This window comes from Phragmites australis, chromosome 11 (assembly GCF_958298935.1).
Source record: "Phragmites australis chromosome 11, lpPhrAust1.1, whole genome shotgun sequence".
Lineage (NCBI taxonomy): Eukaryota > Viridiplantae > Streptophyta > Magnoliopsida > Poales > Poaceae > Phragmites > Phragmites australis.
The window spans coordinates 16263173-16290858 of NC_084931.1; the positions used below are offsets into that span (position 1 = coordinate 16263173).

Consider the following 27686-nt stretch of genomic DNA (forward strand, 5'->3'; position numbering starts at 1 on the left):
TCGAGTTGGGAGAGTCTTTGGAGCTGATTTTTTTTATTATTTTGGTTCTTCTCAGTGTTTAATTGCCCAACCTTCTTCTGAGCTTTGTACGTGGCATAGGAGACTAGGGCACATGAGCTTTGATTTGCTTACTCGTTTGAGTTCCCTAGGCTTGACCCGAGGATTGCCCAAGCTCAAGTTTGAGAAAAACCTTTTTTGTACTCTTTGTTGGTATGACAATATGGTTGCCGCTCCTTACCCACCAGTCAATCTGGTGATAACAGAACGACCGAGAGAACTTCTTCATATGGACACTATTGGTCCTTCCTGAGTTTGTTCAGTGGGTGGAAAGTGGTATGTGCTTGTTAATATTGGCGATTACTCTCGCTACTCTTGGGTCTTCTTTCTTGTAAGCAAGGATAAAGTGTTCTCACACTTTCAGAGCTTAACTTTGAGATTGTTCAAAGAATTCCTAGCTGCATTGAAAGCAATTCATAGTGATAATAGCACCGAGTTCAAGAACTATCTCTATGATGCTTTCTTCCTTGAACATGGCATTGAGCATCAATTTTCTGCCCCACGTATTCCTCAGTAGAATGGCATGGTTGAAAGAAAGAACATGACTTCTGTGGAGATGGCTAGGACGATGCTTGATGAGCATATGACTCCTAGGAAGTTTTAGGCTGAGGACATTAGGACATTGTACTACATCTCAAATTGGATTTTCTTGCACTCAATCTTGAATTTGACTTCTTATGAGTTGTACTTTGGGAGGAAGCCAAATGTTTCACATTTGAGAGTTTTCGGTTGTCGGTGCTTCATCCTAAAGTGTGGCAATTTCGACAAGTTTGAGTCACGTTCTTCTGATGGTGTTTCTTTTGGAGTATTCTCTTCATAGTGATGCTTATAGGTTTATAATCTTGACACTAACGCCATCATAGAATCTTGTGATGTAACTTTTGATGAAACAACCCCCTGTGCTAGTTGTGCCTTTGAGTGTACAGGAGATTAGGAGATTACCGAGAGCATCTTTATAGATGGTGATCTTCCAGCACTCGGTGATTACGAGGATGATCCACTACTTCCCTCGACCACACCTGCTCCAGAGCTGGCTCCTGCTTCTACTCCAGCAGAAGATCATGCAGCCTCTACATCCACTTTAGCTACTCTTGAACCTGCACCAGTTGTGTTTGACAGGGAGGTTCTCTCATGGCATGAAGCCCCTCAACATATTCAGCAGCGACATCCCCCACACATGATGATCGGAGATCTCGATGAGAGAGTAACTAGGTCCAAGTCCACTTCTTATGCTCATTTTACTGATTCTACATTTGTTTCTTCTTTTGAGCCTATGATATTGGACAAGCTTTATTTGATTCAAATAGGGTCAATGCCATGCATGAAGAGTTAGAAAAATTTGAGAGAAACTAAGTTTCAGTCCTTGTAGAGCCACCTCCCAACGTTCACACCATAGGCACAAAATGGGTTTTCAAAAATAAACAGGGGGAGGATGGGTCTATAGTGAGAAACAAGATTAGACTAGTGCCTTAGGGTTTCACTCAAATAGAGAGGATGGACTTCGGAAAGACCTTTACACCGGTAGCTAGGCTAGAAGCCATTAGGATCCTTCTTACTTTTACGGCATCCCAGGGTTTCAAGATGTATCAAATGGATGTCAAGAGTGAGTTCCTAAATGGTTTCATATAGGAAGAGGTCTATGTCAAATAACCCCTATGCTTTGAACACACTAAATACCCACATAGAGTATACAAGCTTCAGAAAGTTTTGTATGGGCTTAAGCAAGCCCCTAGAGCTTGGTATGGTAGGCTTAGGTCTTTCTTGTTAGAGCATGGGTATGTTATAGGGTCAATTGATAAAAATTTATTCACTATCAGGCATGGTAAAGATTTCTTACTTGTTCAGATTTACGTGGATGATATCATTTTTGGTGGCTCTTCTCATGCACCTGTGTCCAAGTTTGCAGACACTATGAGTAGGGAGTTTGAAATGTCGATGATGGGCAAGCTCAACTTCTTTCTTGGGCTTCAAATTAAGCAATGTAAGTAGGGTACATTCGTCCACTAGACGAAGTACACTAAGGAGCTACTGAAGAAGTTCGACATGAGCGGCATGAAGCCCATGACAACACCGATGGTTACCTCAACTGGCTTGATCTAGATGAAGATGGCCAAGCGGTGGACCAATGGGAGTTCAGGAGCATGATTGGCTCTCTCCTCTACTTGATGGCGACAAGACCGGACACCCATTTCGTCGTCTGCCTCTACGCGCGCTTTTGAGCTTCACCGAGAATGTCTCACCACCAAGCGGTGAAATGCATTCTGAGGTACCTCAAGCACACTCTTGAGTATTGACTCTAATTTTTTGGTTCATCTTCACTTTCTCTTCGAGGTTTTTCCGATGCAGATTTTGCTGGGTGTAAAATTGACAGGAAAAGTACTTTTGGTACGTGTCATTTCTTGGGTACTTCTCTTGTGTGTTGGTCTTCTCGCAAGCAGTCTAGCGTTGCGTAGTCTACTGCTGAAGCTGAATTTGTTAGACTGCAAGTGGATCAACCAATCAGCCGATTCCAACCTCTCCTATCACGTCGCCTTCGCTTCCTCGAGTGGGAAAACCTCCCATGAACGCACCTGAAACAAGCCTGCATCCCAACAAAGTCGAGACCTTGGCATCAACCCCAAATGATGATCATTGGGCAACGATAGAGGATCTCATCAAGGCTACAGGTGCCTAGGTAGTAGTCACCAAAGCTTGGTATTCGGAGATCGACCACACCAACTGCCAGAAGGAACAAGATGCACCGCTTGCCACTAGCCAAGAAATAATTGATGGTTAGTCTTCCCACAGATCACTATTGTGTGATTCAAGCATCTGGCAACTGATGATAATTGTCTTTATTTGCTATGCTAGCTCTTGAATCCTTCTTAAGGAATAAAGACGTTAATCTTGATGACGCAATGAAAGTTATCATGAATAAGGACAAATATCTGGAAGACCTCAGAGGCATTTTGAAGGAAATGAAAGTTGACTGAGATGCCATGGTTGCTGAACAGGATACTATGGCTACCAAACAAAATGCCATAGCTACCAAACAAAATGCTACGGTCACAACGCTTCAAAAGCTAAGGGACCAGACCCTCGACTGCATGAACCAATCGGCCTCTATAAGCACCGAGATGATGCTTCGTCTTATCAAGAGCTACAACCCCAACCTTGACACATCAGTAATGATGGAGGAGTTCAGGTGTTCAATAGAGGAGGCATCAGACAATATTCACAGCATCAAATCTCTAATCCCCGCCTTTGTCGAGTCTCTAGCACTTAGACTTCACGATGATGAAAATGAGGGGATCCCTTCTTCTTAATGTCCTGCAATTTTTACTCGTAACATTTGAAACTTGATCCATGGTCTGGAGATGTCTGTAAACATTACTGTTATTTTGCTTGTCCAGTATGCTTTTGCCACCATTCCCTTGTTGATAAAACAGAGTTAGCATAAGTAGATGCAAAAACTGACTAGTACATACTATGACCATCCTCGAAACTTGCTGATTGAATATTCATTGATACCTGAAAACTCAACTAGATATAGTATTAGATGCATTAGTTCTCAAGTAATTACTCGAGGTAACCGCAAGAATATGGAAAAGACTAGTATGATGATTTTTTTTTGTTTACAAACTTTCACCAACTTGCGTATTTGACCAACGTGTAGACATGAACTCAATAGAGAACACACATTAGACCGAATAGAACTTCGAATCCTTATGGGCTGTTAAGCGGGAGATTTCTAACAATATCTAATATTGTTATGCCTTATGAGGTGTAGTTGTTCATCATTGACCCAAAACATGCCTCCGTTAGTTCTATCCAATGCAGTCGAATCAAAACCAGATAAACTTTTGCAAAAAATATGTATTTACAAAATATGGTATTACTATATAGCCCCCGGCTCTTTGGTCGAGGAGAAGATTTCCTGATTGGAGAGTAAGAAAGAAGCATACATGTACTATCAAAATAATATAATGTAGCCCCCGACTCTCTGCTTAATGATTGGATCGAGTGGAGAGTAAAGCTGCAGTATCAAAAGCATACGATGTAGACTATGACTCTGTGTTTGATGTGATAATCAAGACAGGGAGTATAGATATAGCATCAAAAGATACCCGATGTGGCCCCTAACTCCTTCGCTCAATGACTAGATCAAATGGAGAGTAGAGCATAAGCATAAAAAATGCATGATGTAGCCTCTCCCTCTTGACTTGTTGTGATAATCAAAGCAAAGAGTAGAGCGTAAGCATCAAATTATTATTCTTGATCACATGCTTGAAAGCAACATCCCCCAAACATTCATCTATAGTTATGTTGTGGTTATAGAGTGAATTCGAATAGTCGGGTAGGTAAACATTAAAAACCCACTCCCATTCATGATCATTTTCATTGCAACCTTTGATGTGACGTGCCATAATGATGCAACATCCCTTTATACAAAGATTAGACATGTCATAATGCCTTAGTGATGTCTTGGCTTCCGTTCAAGGCATCAGCCTACAAACATCGTGCACCCGAGGCGACCACAGAGATTCAACCGTCATTATTAGATCTTGACAGCTCCAAACCTTACCGTTTGATCCATTCCCATGACTATAAATAGGGGGAACCAGAAGCTATTCATTTTCACTCCAATCTCCTTCGTTCTTCTCGCGCATTGCTTAGTAGTACTCGTAGAACTTGAAACCATGGCCCCCACTCCACCGTCATCTGCCGAGCAATGTCCAGCAGCTGAAGAAGTAGGATGTCTCACCCCAAGGCTTCTCACCATGGTTCCGCTGAGAGTCATCATCATTTCCTTTGATGAGGAGGAATCGAGTGAGAGATCTAAGAGGAGAGGGAACATAATATCTATCAGAGGTCGTTGATCCTTCACCCAGCACCTTCGGCACTTCCTCAACGCTGACGCCACGGAGCGAGCGACGCATGTCAACAACATGGGCTACGCAAGAGCGAGATGAGGGTAGTGGTGATCTAGACAAAGATCATCGACCAGGTTGCTGATGAGGTCTTCGGAGATGGAGCCCCCAAACCTTCGGTGGTGAAGAAAGTGCGATTGTCATATCCATCGACAACTGTCAGATAATCTCCGCTCTCTGCAGAGGGTCCTTCGGCATCGCTAGTGCTGGTCAATAGCTCCATCTCGGGTAGGATCTTTGCCTTAGCCACTCTCCCTGGCCCTTATGCTAGTCAATGACCAGTTCCTGAGATGATCAGCTGCCACCCTAAGGAGGAGCAAAAGAGGTTCCTCGTCTCGTTTGAGGGCAAGTAGAGGTCCACACACTTCTGGACTCTTGGAGGTGGTGGATCTTCACTATTTGTAAGAGCTAGAAGAATCTTTTCTGTCAACTTTGTGCTAGCCACACAGGTCAGAAAGAGAAATATGTAATAGGATAATTAGTTTGATCAAAATGTAATCAACTTACCTTTAATTTACTTTATTTATGAATGAAACTGTCGGAGTTGATCGATGTTCCATGAGTGTTTGAGTATCTCACTATTTGGAGTAGACAACTGCACTGATCCAGGTCGAGTGATTTCGACTACTATATAGGTTCTTTCCCACTTAGGTGATAAGTTGTGGCGCCTAGCCTGTTTCTGCACCTTTCGTAGAACAAGGTCCCCAATAGTGTGTTTCCTGAGCTGGATTTTTGATTGTGATATCTACGCAATGATTGCTGATAATTAGCTACTTGAATGCATGCTCGATCATGATACCCCTTGAGTAGGTTGATATCATTTGCTCATAATTGATCTTGCCCCACTTTCGAATAACTTTCCACTTGTGGCGACCCGGACTGTAGTTCAGTCGGAAGCACTGCCTCTGCTCCATAGACTAAAAAGAAAGGAGTTTCATCGGTGGCCCAGTTAGCCAAGGTACAGACGATCCATAGTACCGAGGGAAGTTCCTTCACCCAGTGCTTTTGAGTAAGCTTTTAGTTTGTTGAATACCCGAGTTTCGATACCCTGCAAGACTATACCATTGACACGCTCAACCTGATCGTTACTTTGAGAGTGAGCTAGTGAAGCGAAACAAATTTTGATGCCAAATTCTTCACAAACGCAATAAAGGTTTCGCTTCTAAACTAGCTACCGTTGTATGTAATTATCCAATGCAAAATACCATATTGAGTAATTATGCTCCTCATGAACTTCTTAGCCGCTTCTGCGGTTATCTTCCCCATGGGCTCGGTCTTGATCCACTTAGTGAATGTATCGATAGCCATGAATAGGAATATAAAACCACCTTGGGTCCTTGAAAATGGTCCTAGGATATCCAAGCCCTAGATAGAGAATGGTCAAGAAAGAGAAATTGTTTGTAGTGCTTGAGCTGGTCGAGTGGTCTGCCTTCTAAAAAATTGGCAGCTTTCACACTCTTTGACCAACTCGGAAGCATCTTGGAGGGCAGTTAGCCAAAATAATCCCTCGCTGAAAACATTTCCAACCAAGGTGTAGTAAGATGCATGATTACCATTGTATTGCCCTTTTCCTGAGTGATGCACTTCATCAAGATTTTGTTACTGTCACACCCCAAAATTCCTATTTTGGGTTTTGAGCATTTTAAAACAATAAAATAACATTGTTCCTAAAATTTGAAAGCTTTTCAAATAAATTTTAGAGTTTCAAAAGGATTTTTTTGTGTGATAAAAAATATATTTATAAAATACTAGAATAGGTTAAGGAATTTTAAGATTAGATAAATCCTTTCTCCTTTTTCCCAATATTATCCAAGATCCCTACATTAATTCCTTCCATTTTATATCTTGTCACCATTTCTCCAAAACTCCGAAGTTCCTTATTTTTATTTCTCCCTAATTCTTTCCCATACCAAAGATGACCCAAGCTACCCTGTCCCTTCTTCCATCTCCAGATCGAGAGGAGGACATGAACAAAGTCATTCGCCTTCCCGACTCCATGGCTGCATATAGGAGCTCCCAAAACCGATGAATTCAATATGCACTCATGTTGTTTAAATGCCAATATTGAACATGTTTTTGTCCTCATTCAATCCCCTCATCAATTACCTCCTTATTTTCCTCAATTCATGATCAAAACCGCCATTTTAATGGTCGTAATGGCAATTGAAGCCGGTTGCCAATTACTCCTCGACGCTAGCCTCGTCTTCTCACGAAGTTTCAGAGTTCAAGACAGCCACAAATGCAAATCTTGACAGTACCAAAGTTGTATTCCTCGTCGAGAGCTTCGATTTGCACATATGGAAGTCCCCATTTGGATAATGGATCTGAGAGTTATTACCCCCGAGATCATTGCTGCCTAGCTAAGGCTGAATTCAAACAGTTTTTATTGTGGCGCAGTTTTGGAAATCAAGATAGCATTTACAGAAGTTCAAATGAATACCAAAGTCATAGATCTTTTCGAGTACTACAAGGTAGAGTCTGAAAACGTCCAATTTGGAGTTGTAAAGGCGAAGTTATTGTCCTTGACCCAGAGCCGTTCGTTTCATCTTCTTGAGCCATTCATTTCGTCTTCCACCTCCAGCCTCTTCCTCTTCCCCTTCTTGTCCAGCATCACCCAGGCTATCAAGAGGAGCTCCACACCCTCCCATGCCCCTTCTCATTCCTCCCAAATCATATCCACAGCTGCTGCCCTACCCGTGCATCACAGCCGCCGCTGTTCACCACTGTTCCGACGAGTCTCACCCATGGAGGACTTGCCCCATCACCCCACCACTGTCGACAATGTCTCTCGCTACAGCATGTCATCAACACTGCTGAGGATCCTCTCTGTACTCCCGCTCGCTTGACAGCACCGATGTGCCGCTGGTGCCACATGCTGTCGTCACCGGTGCCATCGTCGTCTCCATGAATTCTTCTTCACCGATCATCGCAGCAAGATGAGGACCTGGACCAGCCCTTTCCCCTCCTCTTTTCCCCTGTATCTACACCATTTTTGATCCCTAACCGAACCCCGAGCCTGGCCAAAGCCCTCGCTATGCTGTTATAGCCGTCGCCGCTACGGACAGCTGCATGACAGCTAATTCATCAGCGTTCCCCAGTCGATTTGAGGTCGGATCACCGTGCCCTTTGAGCAGCACGTGCCCCTGGATGTCCCACATGCCCTCACCAACCCATTTGGCCATTAGAGCCCCGGCGCCGCTGGGATCACGATCGCCGTGCTTGCTGCCCAGACTGGAGTTCTACGCGTGCAGCGCAGGTTCAGATCACGTTCCCTGGCAAACTAGCACTCCAATCCACGAGTCCTTTGGTTGAGATGTGCCCCTACTAGTCCTCTACATCCTCCCAAAATAGAGCCCCCGTTCTCGATGTTGCAATTCATGTTGCCCAATCTCGTACACGTTCTGCGTACCTAGAATGTCAGCCGTGTTCCCCGACGAACCAGAGCTCTAATCATCGATCCCTTTCATTGAGACGTGCCCCTGGTTATCCTGAAGAATCTCTAAAAGTAGCTCAACCAGAAGAGCACTGACGCCAATGATTTTGTGGTCACTACACCGCTGCCCCCATGTTTGTGAGTGTTCTGCGCATGCACCAGGAATACATTTGCGTTCTCGTCAATCCAGGAGCTGTTTGGACGCACCAACCGCTTCACGATATGTCCCATCACATCTTCTATGCGGCTACATGAGAGTTCCCTCGCATCTGCAGCGATGCCACTAGGAACACGATCCTAACTTCCAACGTCGTTGCGCAATCTCGCCAAAGTTCCAACAGATCGATCTCCTTCTCAGATGAAGCCATATCCAAACCATCACTGCAGAATCGTGTTCCAGAAAATATGAATAATTATATTCAAACTATTTCTTGAATATCATAGCCAATCTCTAAGAAGACGCACATCATCTTCATTGTGTCTGTGCGCGGTCACCTCTGAACCTAGGATCGTTCATCTCTGTTTTGCCGCTACCTCGGAACTTCTTTGACAAGACCAACCATAAAACTGAGCTTTTCTTCTCACGCTCTACACCTGTGCGCCCCTTGATTTGTTGAAACACCATTGTTTCCCAATGTCAACATCAGTGATCGTCGTTGATATCGCCATCTAATAGTGCACTTTGCCGCCTTCAGCTTGCCGGTGTGCGTGTCCTTCTGTACCTTAGGTCAATCTGAGCCCTTCATGAGTTCATGGCTGCGCAGAGACTCCGTCTACACCATCTCTATCAACCCAAAGCCTTTCCCCCGCCAGCGACGCCGAGAGCCCACCGCCGGTGGACTCCTCCATGCCAAACTACCCTACTCTGCTCTCTGATCTCGCTCTCTTGGTGAGAATCCCAAATAACCCCTCCAGTTACTTTCTTGTTTAGGATGTTTACACATTAATCCCTGCCTTCTATAGTTAATTTTGTTCCAACCTTATTATTCAAATAGAATCATCTATTCAAATCTTATTCAGCAAATTTCATTCAAGTTCACCTAAATCTTGTATCCTATCCAACCATAGTCTTTTTTATGATGTGATGCCTCTGTTTGATGTACTATTCTTCGTTATTTGTGTTTTCTCTTTTGTCAGTTGTTCCTGCGAGTAGACGACTATGTTCCGAAGCAATATGAGGATCTCCAAGAGCAACAGTTTCAAAAATTGATGATCTTCAAAGTCAAGACTTTGAGATATGCCAGAACTGAATTTTCGAATATCACTGAGCAGCAGCCAGGCAAGTGTCCTTGAACACCCATTTTAGGACTTTTATATTAATTGTTTCTCCTTTTTGCATGCTTTTCTAATTTGGAATACCATGATTAGGGTTTATTAGATTTTGTATGATTATCTTTGTCGTCGTTGATGAGTCGCGTATGCTTCTGATGAGTATTTGTTGGTGCCATCCCTAGAAATTTTCTTTATTATTCAATCCTTTTGTAAGACTAATTAAGTAAATAAAAAAATACGCTCATACATAAAATTTATATATTGGAGCTTGCCAATTAAATAAAATGTAAAATATATAATTGGATCTTGCTACATACCTAAATATCATGAAATTTTTTTCTAATTCATTAAAAATCAAAATAAATACGCTCATACCTAAAATTTTCATATAGGAGCATGCTAATTAATTAAAATATAAAAATGTAATTGGAGCTTGCAACATACCTAAATATCATAGCTAATTTTTCTAATTTATTATAAATCAAAATAAATATGCTCATACCTAAAGTTTCTATATTGGAGCTTACTAAATTAATTAAAATGTAAAAAATATAATTGAAGCTTGCTATATATCTTAATTTTATGGCTAATTTTTCTAATTCATTAAAAATTAAAAATAAATATGCTCAAACCTATACCTAATGTAAATCAATAATAAAGACACTTTCCATCATAAACTACTAATTGAAACTTTCGTATAATAAATGAGATATAATTGCTTCTACATTGTCTTAAAACATCATGACTATAGGTGCATCTCTATCATTTCAAAATCTAGAGCAATTTAGCAAATTAAATTCAACTAGAAATAGATTGGAGATGAAGTTACATACCTTGGAACACCTAAGGCATGAGGATTCCTCAAGATTTTAAAACCACTAAGAACTTGATGACAAAAATAGCTGCCACCGAGCAAACAGAACTCCTCTCTGCTGTGTGCTTGGACTTGGGGAAGGAGAGGGTGACTTTATATAGTCGAGATATCACTGTCGGCTCATATAACAAGCCGGTAGTGATGCCCTGCTATCACTGCCGGTCAGTGGATTAAACCGGCAGTGAAGATAGAGCAGGGCATTACTGCTGGCTCAAAGCCAACATCTAGCAGTGATGCCTTTATCACTGCTGGTTCGTAAGCCACGATAACTGTATTTTTTCCGCGTAGCTTATGAACTGACAGTGATTCCTCATCACTATCAATCTATTAGGAATCGATAGTGATGGGCCGATATATAAGGGGTTTATATAGTAGTGTGGTTTGATGATTTCATTGCAGAGAGGCAACAGATCAAACTTATTTAGGATGCAGAGACAAGAATTTTGGGATGGGTTCGATCCTTCCCAACATAGGAGCGAAGAAAACTTCGCCTGTTGCCTCTGCGCGGGGAGACCTCCGAAGCCTCCACCGAGGATTTTGTTACGCATAAGGAAGAACCGATGGAGTTATCTGATGACTCCGAGTATATTCCTTACTACACAAAATGGCGATCCAAGAAAGCTTCGAGCTCAGGTACTGCTGGCTCCGTGGTGCGGGATTTGCTTCAACAGCTTCGTCGAGCCCACCGTGTTATTGATGAGTTCGAGGCTGGGCACAGGAATCTAAATAAGTGAAGAAACAAAATGTATACTTACGTTCATCAATACATGTCATTTTTGCTGCATGTTTGTTTGAACTGTTTACATCATACACCGTGCTTATTATAGGGCCAGAGCATCGTCCCTCCTTAGTTGAGGTATGACAGAGCTTGGACCGTAACATCACAATTATTGTTTGCTTTTATTGCGTAGTAGCGAGTCACAAAGCTGTGGCGTGGATAAACTAAGCAATTGCGACGCCACTACATCACATGCTTTTGGTACTCTGGCCGTAGCTTGAACCTTTTTTTTAGGTGGCGCGGAGTTGAGGCATCTTGCTAGCATCGGATTGATGTGCTTTAATTTTGTCGCGCAATGCGATATCCCCGCACCTTTTCCATAGATGACATTAGTAAATATTATCATTTTGCTACGCATCATGCGAAGGCATGAATAACATGTGTTGTACTCGTTGATTGGAGCGGAGGCACATGTTGTGCTTATGTGGCGCGCAAAGATTATGTACGATCTTTCCTTTCGCTACAATTTCATCCTTTGGAAGTGAAGGCAGATTGTGAATCAATGCGATTGACTCCCTCTCCTCCGACCAATGATGATGGTGGTGGGGAGGGGGGTTCTTTTTTATATTACTTCATACACGTTGCGTTTATCACATGTTAACAATATTTAGCAGAGATATAGATGATCACTACTTACTTACCAGTACTTAGGGTGCCACCACTACTACTAGATACTACTTAGACTATATGTATTACTTGCGAAGCATCTCCACGTTTCATGTATGCGGCAGAGCTTTCCCATCCATGTTCATGAGGTGGTATGCACCTTCACGCTTGGAGTGGACCACCAGGAAGGGTCTGTCCCATTTGCTTTGCAACTTGACCACTGTTGTGGGGTTCGGAACACACCGGAGAACTAGGTCACACGGAGTGAAGGTCCGACTACGAAGTTTTTGGTTATGCCATATTTTCTTCTCTTCTTGATACTTGAAGAGGTTTGCTACCACTTGAGGCCTTGTTTAATCCACCATATCTTCGGTAATACCTTCATCAGAACTCGGTGCAAGGTTCACTCGAAGTGATCATGTTAAAGCTTCATCCGGTGTCACTGCCTCTTCTCCGAAGAGCAGCCGAAAAGGTGTGAAGCATGTTGCTCTCATCACATTTGTGCGAATAGACCAAATAACATCGGGTAACTCCTTAACCCACGTTCCTTTTGGTAAGCAACATAGTTGCTTGGAGACTGCGGAGAAGATATTTCCATTGGTCCGCTCTACCGATGCGAAGCAGGTTTTGACTCCTATGCTCTCACAAAATTCGTAGAACAAAGCAGAGTTGAATTGTAGGTCGTTCTCAAGAGTGACTTCACGCAAAACTCCAAAGCGATAGATGATATTCTTCCTAAAGAACCTTTGTATCTTCCTAGCTGTGATCGCGGCTACTGGCTCAGCTTCAACCAACTTTGAGAACTATTCACCACCACAACTAAGTATTTGAAGTTTCCAGGGCTGTGGGATAAGAACCGACTATGTCTATAGCCCAGCGTGCCAGAAGTCATATTGGTTTAATTGGTTGGATTGGGGTTGAAGGTTGATGTGATTGTTGCCCTATCCATTGGCATCCAGTATATGCATGAACCGGAACTATCGCATCAAATAGTGCTATGGGCTAATAGACCCCATGACGGAGATGTAATAGATTGGGAATTGTTCGAGGCCCTTTTTTGTGTACCTTTCTTGTACTAGGACAACACTCATGGCGGAGTAAGATGCCTCTATTATGAGAGGAGCAGAGCTCATGGTGTTGGGATGACTAATGTGGTCGGTTCAATCAAGACACTATGCCATCTGCTTTGTGTCACCTTCGGGTTTAGGCTTTTCTTAATATCTAACTATGAGGTATATATGCATAAAGAGTATAACATATACAGATAAGGTATGTCATATACCTGCTTAACAACTCTGAATATTATAGAACCGAATCTACAGTACCTGATACTCCCGAAGATCTAATAGGCGCATACTAGGAAGGTCTCAATTGGTTACCCAACTCAAGAGCACCTAGTATCCCAATAGGATTTATCTGATCTTTCTTGGTGGGCAATATGAAGGATTTCCTATTGACTATGGTGAGGTAGGAGACAGTACAAGACCACTATATATAAGGCGGGGACCCAGACCCCCGAGGAGAGACTCTCTTTTTCTCGGAGAAGGACAACTCATCTTCAACTCAACGTAAGCACTAGGGCCACATGAGATACTTGGCGACTTCCTCATTAGTCTAGTTTAGATCTCATCTACTCCTTGTAATAGATCTAGATACCTTGCTTGTACTCGAGTGAATACAGATATATTATCATAGTTTAGATCCCATCTATCTCCTGTTTCATTCCTAAATCACGAAGACAACCTCGTTATTCTTATAGAAATATTATCAGGGAAAGAACCTCGAAAGTTGGTGCGCCAGGTAGGGGTCTTCTACTTTTCAAGATCGACTATGTCTCGAGTGCAAATTCGCACTGGATTCTCCGACGTCGGCTTCTATGACTGCTTTGAGTCTCCAGCGATAGATTTCGAATCGCCCCTAGCTAGATCGGAGATCACATTCGGATCTATGGTTTTCCACTGGGATGATCAGGGTGGACTGATCCACACCGGTATTCTCGAGTCCAGCCCATTAGACATGTACCGCAAGATGGGACACCTTGAATGGGACCCTAAGGAGTCCAATGTTCTGCAGTTCAAGGACATCGATAGCGACATGAGTGGTGACGACAACTCCATTGATAGCCAGAGCAACCGAACAGATCGATTCGTGTTTATGGCTGGAGGAACTAGGGTCCCACCTGCCGATCTGATGGTGGTAGATCCAAACGCTACGGTGAATAACGGCACAGACATCCTCGAGGATCCAGCAGCAGCGGCTGCCAATGCTAGCAATGCTGGAGATATACCACTGGGGGCAGCTGCAGCCGAAGCTCTATATGCTCCTAATACCATCGATCATCGATGAACCGCAGGAGGATCGAAGCCTCCTAGTCTTCAACGATGGCTTCCAGTGGGCACGCCTCCACCAGCACTAGTTCTGAGATCGAGGGACGAACTCCCTCAAGGCAAACATCATGAGGCTTCACTGGCTTGACGCGGCCGAGCCTTGGCAGTGGTGTTTTTACCACTCTAGATGCTAATGTCCAAGAAGCTCATCTAATCCTGAGATCCCTTCTGAAGTTGGATCCGACGAATCCTTTAATCTCTATGGTTAATCAGGTCAAAACCCTACTTGATGCGGCTCATATCCATGTTGCTCGAGCAAACAATCCTAGCTCCTCTAGCCCCCCCAGCCAGCAAGGTGCTGGTTCGAGGATCCATGGACGCGGACGCTCTTGAGTAGAAGGGTCGCAAGTAGGCAACTCGGGAGGTCGACCACAAGTACAACCATGCAAATCGATCTGCAACTGCCCCGTCCACGAGTGCAGGAATCAGGGAGACCTAAGGAACCTCATCCCTCACAACTAACGTGACTTGTGGGAGGTTATCAACAACAACCATGATGAGTGCTGTGAGGATGATGATGCTACAATGGTCGCAGATCTCCATGATGGTAAGGTTGACATGACTCCCCTATTTGAAGGGATAGGCATGGCAGTCATTCTCCTCCGCTTCCTAAGGAATTCTACAGTGGTTGCAAAGCCTTCATCCTAGAGCTTCGCTCAATACGGTGGCCTGAGAAGTTCAAGACACCTACGATCCAGAAGTACGACGGGAAGATCAATCCCAACAAGTGGTTACAGATCTATACCACAATTATTCAAGTAGTGGGTGGAAATAACAAGGTAATGGCCAATTACCTACTAACTGTGTTTGATGGACCGGCAAGGTCTAGTTGTTGAACCTGCCTCCCAACTCAATTCGATCATGGGCCGAGTTGAAGGCTCAGTTCATAGCCAACTTCCAGGGTACTTTTGAGCGCCCAGGAATAGAGAATGATCTCCATCAATTGAACCAAGGAAAGGACGAGTCTGTCCGAGACTTCATCCGATGATTCAATAATAGGAGAAACACAATCCCAGATATTTTGGACGAATCGGTCATCATCGCCTTCAAGAGAGGCATCAAGAACACAGATCTAGTTAGAAAGCTTTCTACCTAAAAGATCCAGACGGTCAAAGAGCTATTTGAGTTGGCCGACAAATCTGCAAAAAAAAAAGCCGAAGCTCAGGCACATGCCAAAAACCCTCAGCCTGGCAAGGACAATTCTGAGTCCTCGAAGAATGAGGGGAAGAAGGGCAAGCTTGGTGACAAGAGCAAGGGTCCAAACATGACCATAGCCGTGGTCAATAGGAGCAAGTCGCGCAGCACCGGGGACAGTAAAGTGCTAAGTCAAGGTGGCAAGAAGTGTTCTCCATTCATCGAACCAATCAGCATGGCTTTGACGAATGATACGCCCTCAAAAAGAAGGTCGAAGAAAAGCTCAAAGCCGCCGCTGCCAAGCACCACGGTAAACAGACTAAGCCAGACACTAAAGGTGATGACCCCAAATTCCATGAGCCTAACCAAAGTTTGGCATACATCTTCGGAGGATCCTCTGCGTACGAGTCAAAAGACAATACAAGGCAATCGAACAAGAGGTCAACCTGGCTCTCACCGGTCCTACTCGGTACCTCAGGTTGTTGAAAGTTCCAATTTCCTTCAACCAAGTCAACCATCCTCCCATGGCCCCACATCCTGGTCAATATCCAGTTGTGGTACAACTGAGTATCCTCAACATCAAAGTTTCTCGAACACTGGTTGATGGGGGTAGTTCGCTTAACCTTATCATCACCAAGACTTTAGATTAGATAGGGATTGAGAGGTTGGAGCTCAAGAAGGGAGTCAAGCCTTTCCATGGTATAACTCCCAATTCATCGATGATGCCCCTTGGTCAGATCGAGTTACCAATCACATTTGGCACACCTGACAACTTCTGCACAGAAAATCATACCTTCTACGTTGCGCATTTCGAGATGGCGTACAACGTGATCTAGGCCACCTAATGCTGGGTAAGTTCATGGCTGTCGTGAACTATGCATTTGTAACACCATGAACTATCAACTTTCGCAATAGTTTAAAATTTGCTGGAAGTAAATAAGAGTTGTAAATTTAGTTTAATTTAGAAGGAAATTAATTTCTATATTTAAATTGCCATAGGTTATATTTTTGTTTGATGCATTCATGCTGTCATAGTTGTAATAGGATTTTATGCGTGAAAAATGTTTGCAAAAGTTCGCTTGAAGGCGCTCCCCTAAACCTCTTTTGAAAATGGTTCAAAATCATAAAAGAAAAGCTATTTTAAAATTTACAAAAGCCCCCAGGCCAATTTCCTCCCTAAACCTAGCCCAACCCCTCCCTTCCCCTCTCTCCCCTGTGTGGGTTGCCTTCCTCCCTCTCCCGCCAAGGCCTCGGGCTGGCCTGCCCCGCACTCGAGCCAGCTTCTGCCCGCGCTGAGCTACTCACCCCTTCCTGCCCCTCTCTCTACCACATGGGCCCAGTTGAAGTTGCCCGAGCCACTGCTCCTGAGCTGGCGCCTCTTCTACCTTTGCAGCTGTGGCTTTGTGGGCATGAACATCGACGGTGTGAGTGACCGGGCTTGCAAGCGGTACTAGTTTGAACTCGAAGTAGTTCTAGTATCGCCGCGCCGAGCGATACATGCCCCACACGGTTGGAGTTGGTTGAGAAAGGTTGTCACAGGTACCCCCTTGTGTCCACTTTAGCATGTGGCACAAGCCTTATGGTCCTCGTGTAGTGAGGGTCCAGGAGTATCCCCTGCAGGGTGTATAAAAAGTTTGAACTGCCACGCTCTCAGTCATGAACATGCTATTGTTTCATCCGTATCTGTCGTAGAGGTTCGTTGTGGATTTGTGGTTCAGGTTTGTGGTGGTGGTATGGACATGGTGGCTATGTGGGAGTGGTCAAAGTTGGTACTTTTTATACTTTTGATACACATGTTGGTTACATTTACTTATGTTCAGTTGGTGGTGCAAGGTAGTTTCATATATGTTGGTTAAGTTAGTTGCAAACACATATGTCTAGGTTGCTTACCGCTTTAATTCACTTAACCGCATGTTTAATCCTTAATACTAGCTAATGCATGATCCTTGGAGTCGAGCTATGTATATATGCTCTATATTGTGTAAGACTTGCGAGTACCTTTGCACTCAGGGTGCTGCCCTTAAGTTGATGCAGGTTCACAGGTCGGCGAGGAAGAGGCGGTATTTGGCTGCTTTGTGCCTATCGATCAGGGTGGTGGGCAGGAGTAGCACACTCTACTATGAACTCAGTGTTTTGGTATGGAGCCTAAGGGCATGTGGCTCCATATACTTTTATTGTATAGTTTTCTTCCGCTGCATAGTAGTTGTTTCCTTTTGATGTAAATTGTGAAAACAACTACATGTTTAAAGACTTATAATATAATATTTAATTACTCGCTCTTTCTTAAGTTTTGTTGTGATGCTATATGTTGGTAAGGCATGTGTTTCGATCCTGGGCACAAAACACTTGCAGGGACTACCGGAGTGGTATTCTGATTAATCGTTGAAGTCATGATTAAGTAAATGATAGATTTAATGATTAATTAGAATTCTGTTTGGACGATTCCTCACAAAACAGCCGTGGCTTCTTCACGACTTAGCTTCCCCTCAACGCTAGCTTCATGATGATGCCATGTGCACTCCATTCTTCTATGGTTTTGAGGCCGAACCGTGAAACCGCCTTGCACGCTTATCATAGCGTGACTCACTACCGCTTGGTCTGACCCCAAGCAAGCATCCCGATATCGACACATGTACTCTGTCTTGTGATCTTGACCACCAACAAGTCTCTCCCGCTCTCGATCCCTCGGGTCACCTTGTCACTTGCTCTGGCATCCCTTTCACTTGACTTTGTCAACACGCCGTTTTCATCCATCTTCTCTTGCATTGCTTAACCCCCATGTGTACAGCTAGGATCACCCTTGACTCCATCTGAAATCCTTGATTTTCCAGCACCAAACACCTTGTTTGGCTCCAATAATCCCCGCCATCGATCGCCAAGTCGCATCCATCACCTGCACAACTTGAGACAAGCAAACGATCGGATGTTCTAGCGTACACTCCTCATAAGCGCCAGACCATCCAGCATGTTCAACTCACCACACCAGGTTGCCTAAAATCCTCTTTACAAGAAATAGTCCAGTGTGCATTCATGTCCATCGTTGGACTATCCGGCATATCCATTTTTTGCCGAAACCCTTTTTGCACCCTCTCTGAAAAAATTACTCCAGCAAAGCATCCGGCGTACACATCTCCTAGCGCCAAACTATCCGGTATATACAAGTTCACCAGAGCTAGTTTGCATCCTCTCTGCAAGAAAAGCTCAAGCCTTTACTGATACCCAACTTCGGACCATTCATCGTGTACTTCAATTTTTGCTTCTTCATTGAAATGCTCTGGGGTGTACTGCATATGAACGCCAGACCATCCAAAGCGTTCATTTTCCTCAACGCCGGATCATCCGGCATGTACAATTTTCCTGAACTCAAAAACAAACATGATAACTCCATTTCCTCTGCATCTTTGATTAGTCATGATTATAATTGCAGTACATATACATATTCATGCAATCCAAAAATCATCAAACCAAATCAACACACTTATCAATCACTCATCACATATAAAACAAGGCACATTTTAACTTGGTTTCTCAGGGCCAAGGAAGTGTCTGCAGCCCCTGCAACAAAGGGGAATTGATGTTGATGGCTCTGAGATGGTGGGTGTATGTGGTTGGGGTATGGGGGATCATCAAACCAAGTTCCAACGCTTCTCCCGAATGTCTTCCACCCAGGGGCAGAGATCCACCTCAAGATCCCACCGAAGTGCTAGGGTTCGAAGCCTCGAGTTGTCGAAGAATGAGTAGTTCACACTAGAGCTCCTCTACCTACTTCAATGAATCCTTCATTGTACTCTTCCTCTTTGGACATCTCTGCCTGCGCCTATGCCCAACGTCCATCTGCCGCCGCCTTTTCCTCCTCCGACCATTTTTTATATATGGCTTCTTCTTCTCCACTTCTAGGGCAAAATCCTTTCCATGATCTGCTCTCATGTTACTTCTTTTGCCACCCTATATTTTTCATCCCCTCCATACTTTATGCCAAGAGCTTTTCATTTTCCTACCATTCCTATGAACTAGTGGTTCAATCCCTATAGACGGTGCCAACTATTGTGGATTCAAGTCATAACAAGTAAGTGGGGACCTCAAGAATCGCACTCGGAGGTGGATCCTCAGAGGTTAAATGGGAATTGAACGAAGTGAGACTTAACTATATTGGGTGTCTAGCACCTAATAAAGTCTAGCCTTATTACAGTCTAGGGTGGGAGTATTTATAGCCCATACCCAACCACCCTGAGGATCATTAATGTTCTGCCCCTTACTAGGAATATATTCCCTAGGTACAAGGGTCCTTTTACATTGACCCCCAAGATATAATAATTTATTCTCCTTTACACATCACTGTTCTAGACCCCACTATGAAGCGGTACTCAGCCTGAAGTCCTTCACCATCAGAGCCATGTGCAAAGGACTATCGCTCCATCTTCGTGTGGCTCCTTTTCACAGGAATCTCTATCTAAATGCACATTATTGTCTTGTATATCCAATGGTTGTGCTATCTAGCACAAGATAGCTTTATCTTTGTTTGCACATTGTAAAATCAATGTTAGGTCATAGGACACTAGAGGATAGCAATTATTTGCTTCTGGACTAGACCCCACAATCTTTATAATACAATTTCTAGCCAAATGTTAATTTTGCTATGTGTTACAAGAAATGCACCAAAACTTGGATGACTTGAAGCCATATTTTCCAATTTATAAAGGTTTTGAAATGTGGTACTGATTTTTGAGGTGGCATTTGGATAAAGTATGTGGAAGGGAAAGAGAAATAAGGTGGGATAAGGATATGAGATTTCATTTACCTGAAAGAACAATGACCCTAGAATAGGATTAGTATGTTTTGTTGATTAATGTCAATATAGTCAATGGAACTAACATGATTTCCTAGTGTGTAAAGGTTTAGTCTCATAGATGCTATGTGATGTACTTGGATATCAATCTCCTTGGAATATTAAACATGAAAGTCAAAGAAGAGCTTCATGAAGATATAAGGAAGAAAAGGACAGGCAGCTGCTGCTAAACCAAGATGGCTCCCAATGGTGAAATTCTTGCTGAAAGCACAGCTACGTCATTCATAGGCAAGAGCAGGCCGGCCTGAAGGCATGAACTGAAGGCAGGCAAGAAGTACTGTTTACACAAGTGATCATGGTGTTAAGAGTATCACTTGTATAAATAGATTTATTTTTTTTGGCTGTACTGCAAAGAAGGGTTTGGGTTTAGTAGCTTGACCTAGTGTCTTTAGGTTAGTTACCTAGTAGTAATGCACACCAGGCTTAGCTAGTCCTAATAGACTAAAGAAAGACCTAAGATATCAAGGAAGAAAAGCTATCAAAGTTGGGACAAAATTAGATTGAATTGGACAAATTCCCTATCGTATTACACTCATCGAATGATCTGATGTGAACACTGGAAGGTTCATCGGAAGTTCCAATGTGCATCAGATGGTTACAACGGAACAAGTTTCTAGAGAGGGATGAAGTGAATAGGTCGAGGCGCCAACACTCATCGAATGATCTGCTATTCTCACCAGAAGATGAACAATACACTCATCAGATGTTCCGATGAGCACACTAGAGTATTCATAGGAAGATTTATGTAGAGAGGTTGCTTGGCTTGGAGTTGGTGAGATACATTCACTGGATGTTCTGGTGAAGAAGATTGAAGACCACTGGATGATCTGATGATCTGATGATGTGGCAGTGGACTCAAACGGCTAGTTTCTATTGCACTCACTGGATATTCTAGTGCAAAGAAAAATGTGCTCACCGGATCATCCTCGCAATTCCGAGGAGCGACCCTGTTCAGGACATAGTTAACTGTGATAACAGCCTCACCCCACCAAGAGTTAGCCATACCAGAATTTTGTAACAAGGCGTTAACCAAGTCACAAATAGTTCGGTTCTTCCTTTCGGCTACTCCGTTGGCCTGTGGTGAGTATGGTGGCGTAAATTCATGGATTATGCCACTTTCTTCACAGAATTCGGAGAAATCCCTGGGAATATATTCCCCACCTCGGTCAGACCTCAGTCTCTTTATTGTCTTCCCCAGCTGGTTTTCCACCTCGGCCTTATAGATCTTAAAGTATTCTAATGCTTCATCCTTTGTTCTCAGCAAATAGATATAGCAGAACCTAGTGGCATCATCTATGAGAGTAAAGAAGTATCTCTTGCCACCCTTGATTAATATTCCATTCATCTCACAAAGATCAGAATGGACCAGCTCAAGTGGCGAGGTGCTTCTCCCCTCGACCGTATGAAATGGTTTACGGGGCTGCTTTGCTTGCACACACACCTCGCACTTATGGCTCTTATCATACTTATATGAAGGAATAAGATCCATCTTGCTCAAACGCACAATTGCTTCATTATTAACATGACATAAGCGAGAATGCCAAATATCAATGTTCTTATTAGAATATGAAGAATAGAAAATATTTGCAGAGCTATCAAGAGTAGAAATGCGGAACATGCCTCCGCAATTATAGCCTTTTCCTACAAACGACCCACACCTGGTCATCACTACTTTATTTGACTCAAAGACTAATTTTATTCCTTGCCGGCACACCATCGATCCACTGAGTAGATTGCGGGTCATGGCAGGCACAAATAGTACATTCTTCAGGACAAGAATCTTGCCGAAAGTCAGCTTCAGGCTCACTTGTCCTACTCCACGCACTGCTGCCGAGACCCCGTTCCCCATCAGTACGGATCCACAGTCTGTGCCCTGGAGAGAAGTAAAACATGTCTGATCAGCACAAATATGCCTTGTAGCACCTGTATCAACCCACCAACTTACTAGTGAATTTGCCATAAAGACCTCAGGTACATACCCACTAGTGGCGTCGCCTTTACCGGCATTATCGACCGTTGCAACTGCCACATGTACTTGGGCTTTGGCTGCCTTCTGCTGGTCAGGTGTTGGCCCCTTGCCCTTACGATCGCGACATCTGTTGGCCTTATTGATCCAACCCACCGCAGACGTAGCAGATAATCTCGGGCTTCTTCTTCTTCTTCATAGTATTAGTCTTCGGTCCAAAGAAACCAGGCTTGGCCTTCTCTTTCTTCACATTCTTCCCAGGATGGTTCTTGTGCTCAACAAGATTAGCTTGAGCAGGCGTCTTCGCCCCACCATAACCTGCCTTTGACTTCTCTTCGACATTTATAGCAGCAATGAGCTCATTAAGAGTCAATCGTTGTTTTAAGTGTCGACGTGCAGTGACAAAGTCACGCCAAGAAGTAGGCAGCTTGGCCAAAATAGCATTAACCAGAAAGTTCTCCGGGAGGACACAACCATATTGGCCTAAGTCACGCACGATCAGCTGTAACTCATGAATTTGTTCCATGACTGATCTGCTATCTCCCATACGAAAGTTCAGGTAGCTTGCCACCATGAAGGACTCATTGCCATTATCACTTTCAGCATACTTGTCATTCAGCTCCGTCCACACCTTCCGTGCTTCCCCGAATCCCACGTAGACGTCGAAGAGCCTGTTTGACAGAACAGCCAGGAGACGTGCAAGGGCTGAGGCATTTGCCTTCTCCCAACGGGCCCTTAACGCATCGAGACGAGTTCTTTCGACCTCGTCTAGCACGGCTTCCCCTTGAGGAGCGGGCGGCTCTTCGGTGAGGACCCAGAATAATCCGAGCTCCATCATCCACAGCCTCGTCCGGGCCTGCCAGCGCTTAAAGCCGGTTCCATCGAAGCTCTCAGGCTTAATCGCGTCCGAGGACGATGGTGGTGGAACAAAGGAGCTAGAGCTAGCCATCACAGAAGCTATTGGATTTCTGGATTGTTGAAATATGTGCGATATAAATAGCATATATATACATATTCCTCTAAGGAGATAATAAAAACAGTAGATCACATATAACAAAGACAAGAATATGAAATACATGTCTTTCATACCATGAGCACTGAGAAGGTAAACCATAAATAAAATCTGAATTGAACTAGATGACATATTCATATGGCTCTCAGACTGTTCATATCAGTTGGCTCCAGATCAATAAAGATCTGCTCCCAAGCTGACCACTAAATCATCTCACTAATTAAGCTAGAACATGATATCACACCTAGATGACAACCTTAATTTACAATTATCTGAATTCCACAAATTCCTGGCTATAACAACAAGTATATCTTTACTGAAAATCAGAATTCAACACATAGCCAGCATCAAGCTCTTTACTGAAAATCAGAATTCAGCACACAGCCAGCATCAAGCCTTCTCAGAACTAATTAACAAAACTTTAAAACCTTTCTGCACAAGGGACAGAAAGTAATCTAGAATCTATTCCAAGCTGCTGAGTGCTGAGCAATCTCCACAATGTGCTGAATTCAGAAATACTTGCTACTCAAGTCCAGGAGTGAAAATTAACAAGCAGTGATAGATAACTCAAGCAAAATCAGCACACAGGAGATCAGACTCCTTCTAATCAAAATTGAAGGATCATATCACTGCTCATGCAAATTGCAGACAGAGAATCAAGGTTGTATCTATTGTACTCAACATTCTAACTCAATTTCAATGAAATTCGTCATCACAGAGCAATTGTATCATGCATCTATTAGTTCAGATAAGTGGAATAGAGAACTCACAGTGAATATGCTGGAAAGGCTGGAGAGTGAGGCAAGGCACAGCACGAATGCCGCAGTCCCAGAAATCCAATCAATCGACTTTGTCGTCGGATGGAGGGAAGACGGAGATACAATACCTCAACCGCACCACCTCTGCAGTGCGGGCGAACCTCGGCAGCGCAGCTCCGAGCACCAACAAGATACCTCAAGTGCTGCAAGAGCTTAGGCCAAAGCCTCGGTTGGAGTCCAAGCTCTCAACCCCGAAGCTCAAATCATAGAGAGGAAAAGAGGGGAAAACCCAAAAGTGTGAGATGCCCACTGTGATCTCGTGCCCAGAATCCAAGCCAAGACTTGGTAGAAAAAGAGGAGAAGGCGGCGAACAACTTACGGTGCAGAGGAGCCCCTCCGAACCCTCCGCGAGCCCATCCCTATCCGGACCATCAGACGGCCAGCACACGCCCGGTATCTCCCAGCAGAGCTGCATCGCGAGAAAAACTGAGAAGTGGTTCCAGCCGCCGCAGCCGCCTCCCCCCGAAGGGGATTTTTTTCCTTTTTCTCCCCCTCATCTGTTCAGCCGACACCATTTAGGACACACCCACTTGGGCCTATCCAGATGAAGGCCTAGTCACAGCAAAGATTCGGCCCAGAGAGCAAAACCACATTGAAATTTCTAAAATAAATACAGCACAAACTTCATTTCATTTCTTCCTTCCCATCAAAACGTACATGGTAATCCCCTAAAATGGCCCACGTGGTGTAAGGGCGATCAGTAAAGTTCCGTGAGGTTGTACCACATGTACAATTAGGCATCCATATCCAAGTTGCCAAGCAAGTTGATCTGGACTTCAGTGTTCGCTCTCCGGAGTCCACAGACTAACAACATATCCATCACCGGTTCTTTTTGTTCTTCTTCAAGTCAAAGCAAGAGAACATTCCGAGTCCCTTCCACCTCGGCCGCCTGCCCGCCTCCCCCCTTGACCTGTTCCACTGAACGCTAGTTCCACCATCTCCTACCTCCTCCCATCGTTACATATATATCCCAAGACCCGGCAACTCAGAATCACAAACACACAAACAAAGCATTCTCCTTGCGCTGAGTGCTCTCAAGATACTCCATTGGCGCGGCCATTGCCCTGCTCTCAGCCTCTCACCAGCTCCAATCCCAGCGACCACCTGCAAAACAATGGCTTCTTCTCGCTACGTGGCCATGAGCCTTGCTCTGCTCCTGCTCATGAGCCTGCGACCGTCAAGCGCGCGGCTGCTCCGCCCGACGGGGAACGACGGCGAAGGCGTCTCCAGAGGCATCGTGGATGCAGCTAAGGAGGTGAAGGAGGCCGTCGTCGACAAGTATGCGCCGCTCCTCCTCGCCATGCTGCCGAGGGGGCCCGTGACGCCGTCCGGCCCGAGCGGCGGCACGAATGATGTCCCCCGGAATTAGTCGACTACCAGCACCGGCGGCCGTTTGACTTCGTGGTCGACTGGCCACATGGAGATCTGTACGGCTTACCGGTAGGCTAGATCCATTTATTGATAGTGGGTGGGCTGTTATTGATTAGTTCTGTGACTTAGCTTTCATGTACAAAATACAGTGGATTGGTAGGTTTGTACGGGCGTATAGTATGGGCATACAGTCTTATACCATTCTTTTGTTTGTCGTCTGTATTTCTGAAATCTTTGAAAGAGAGTTAGCAAGTAAGTACAACTGTGCACGTTTGAGTTACACAAACAGATGGAAAATATCAGAAGATTGACTAGGAGCAATTGCTCGTTTACACATTGAAAAGTGAGCTGTGTTTTAAAAAGGGAATAAATAAAAAATGTGGAATAGAAAACTTTCAGCTATCGTGAGCATTTCTCCATACGCAGCAGAAGGGACGGCATTGATCGCTTTACTTCGTTTCCCTACGGTGGAAGAGTAAGAGTAGTAGTGTCTTTTTCCTTGCTATTTTCTTAGTTTTGAAGTTCCTTAATCAAATCCGTAGTTCATTGGATCAGATCGATAATAAAGATGCCTTCACCACAGTGGGGAAAAATAATGATGACACATCAATGTTTAGTACTATACTATTTGTGTTTGTTATATGGTGCGTTAATATGAAGTAAGTGTTTAGTTGCATTAAAAAAAGTGAGAACTATCATACTTGGATTTGAATTCTTGACTCGGTGAGGTGAGTTAAAGTACCTCCCAATTTTACTTGCTAAGGGTTCCTACTTCATTAAAGGGGAATAAGAAACACAGCAAGTAAAAAAGAAATATGGAATCTCTTACAAAAACAACTAGAAGATATTAAGGACACAGAGGATTGAGGAAATGATTTGTTTTAGAAGTTAAAACTATAGAGTAAAACCCGAGCTCTCTTTCAAGGTTCAAGTGATTTGCAAGAGAGTGACCTTCGTACTCTGTACATGAAATTTGTAGCCAATTCGCCAAATCAATTACCTTTTTCTCATAATTATTTAATCATCATTAGTTCAATTAACTCTAACATTCTTATATTCGTTATTAATACGGTGCACGCTAGTGACATGTTTTTTAATATCAAATCCAATATGAGCTGTCGGACATAAAAAAGGGTATCATCAATTTCGAAGGAACGATAACCCTCAAAGGTGATGATTTTTTTTCAGCATTACTTATAAAGAAAATACTAGAGAAATGAATAAAAAATAGAAATTTAATTATTAGTAGTGGATATATGGAAATTGGGGCTGGCAAAGGAAAATAGGAGGTGGGATGAATTTAATCCTTTATTTGAATGCAGGTTAGGGATATAGCTGGGGTTAAGGAATGGGATATGATACCTCATTTTTCAACCGTTCAAATCCAAGGGTGGGTGTGGGTTTGGGCGGGATGGAGCTACAAATCCTGGAGAAATTATAGTTTTACCCTTGAAAAAGATTCCCTAGATAAGGCATTCCTCATTGCAGCCGTCGCCAAACTTTACTCACATATGTTCGCAGAGAGATGACAATATTGAACATGTTGTTTACAACTCCAGATGACTTCAAACATGAGTGGGTTCATCAGGTGCTTTAAAGTGCTAAATATATGGTGTATATAGAGCTCTAGTGTTCCCTTTTATGTAGCATAAGCAGTATATCATGATCGCAAAGGTCAGTGATAGTGTCCTTCCATGGTTAACCAAAAGTATGAACTCCATTTTGCATAGTGGCAAGCTGTTTATTTTGATGCAATATGTGTTGTCAACAAGGAAAGTTGGTGTCAATGAACATGTACAGTATTAATGGAGTCCATGTATGCATGTATGCCTTCATGAATCTCTTTCAAAAACTTATTTGCTCGATACTTGTTTTGTTTGCATGCACTTTCTGCAAGCATATTTAATCAATAGTGATAGTTGTTTCTGTGATTGTTTCATAAACCTTGTATTTTGGTCACTTAAAATTTAATTCTATATTCCTATTTCATTCTATGTGTACAATGACATTTTGTATATGCATAACACATATAATATAAATAAAAAACCTAGAGACTAGATTTCGAGCGTGCATGCTCTTATTGTGCGGCAGGCACGCTCAGATCAGCCGTGCATGCTAACTGCCTGAAATTTAGCCATGTCCATTTAGTTAAGGGAGCCTTATTCCTTTTTTGTTTGGCGATCAATTCCAACGAGCTGGTTTACAATTCGACGCTCGCTTTG

General features: G+C 43.5%; 2 protein-coding genes across 3 annotated transcripts in view; one reads left to right on the forward strand and one right to left on the reverse strand.

The window, feature by feature from the left end:
- Window positions 1-24565, reverse strand: part of LOC133884273 (uncharacterized) — a 30816-nt gene extending 6251 nt beyond the window's left edge. The window contains exons 1-2 of one of the 2 annotated variants that reach the window (XM_062323625.1): window positions 24413-24565; window positions 21272-24236 (exon numbers count right to left, since the gene is read on the reverse strand). In XM_062323625.1, the coding sequence (XP_062179609.1) occupies window positions 22403-23413 (1011 nt within the window). In that variant the 5' untranslated portion in view covers window positions 23414-24236; window positions 24413-24565 and the 3' untranslated portion in view covers window positions 21272-22402. Of the gene's footprint in view, window positions 1-21271; window positions 24237-24412 lie in introns of those variants that run through there. The other variant, XM_062323626.1, reaches the window with a different exon arrangement.
- A 501-nt stretch (window positions 24566-25066) lies between these two features.
- On the forward strand, window positions 25067-25866 carry LOC133883962 (uncharacterized). The gene has a single exon (XM_062323375.1). The coding sequence runs from the start codon at window positions 25208-25210 to the stop codon at window positions 25460-25462; it is 255 nt and encodes an 84-aa protein (XP_062179359.1). The 5' UTR covers window positions 25067-25207; the 3' UTR covers window positions 25463-25866.
- Window positions 25867-27686: the final 1820 nt, after the last annotated feature.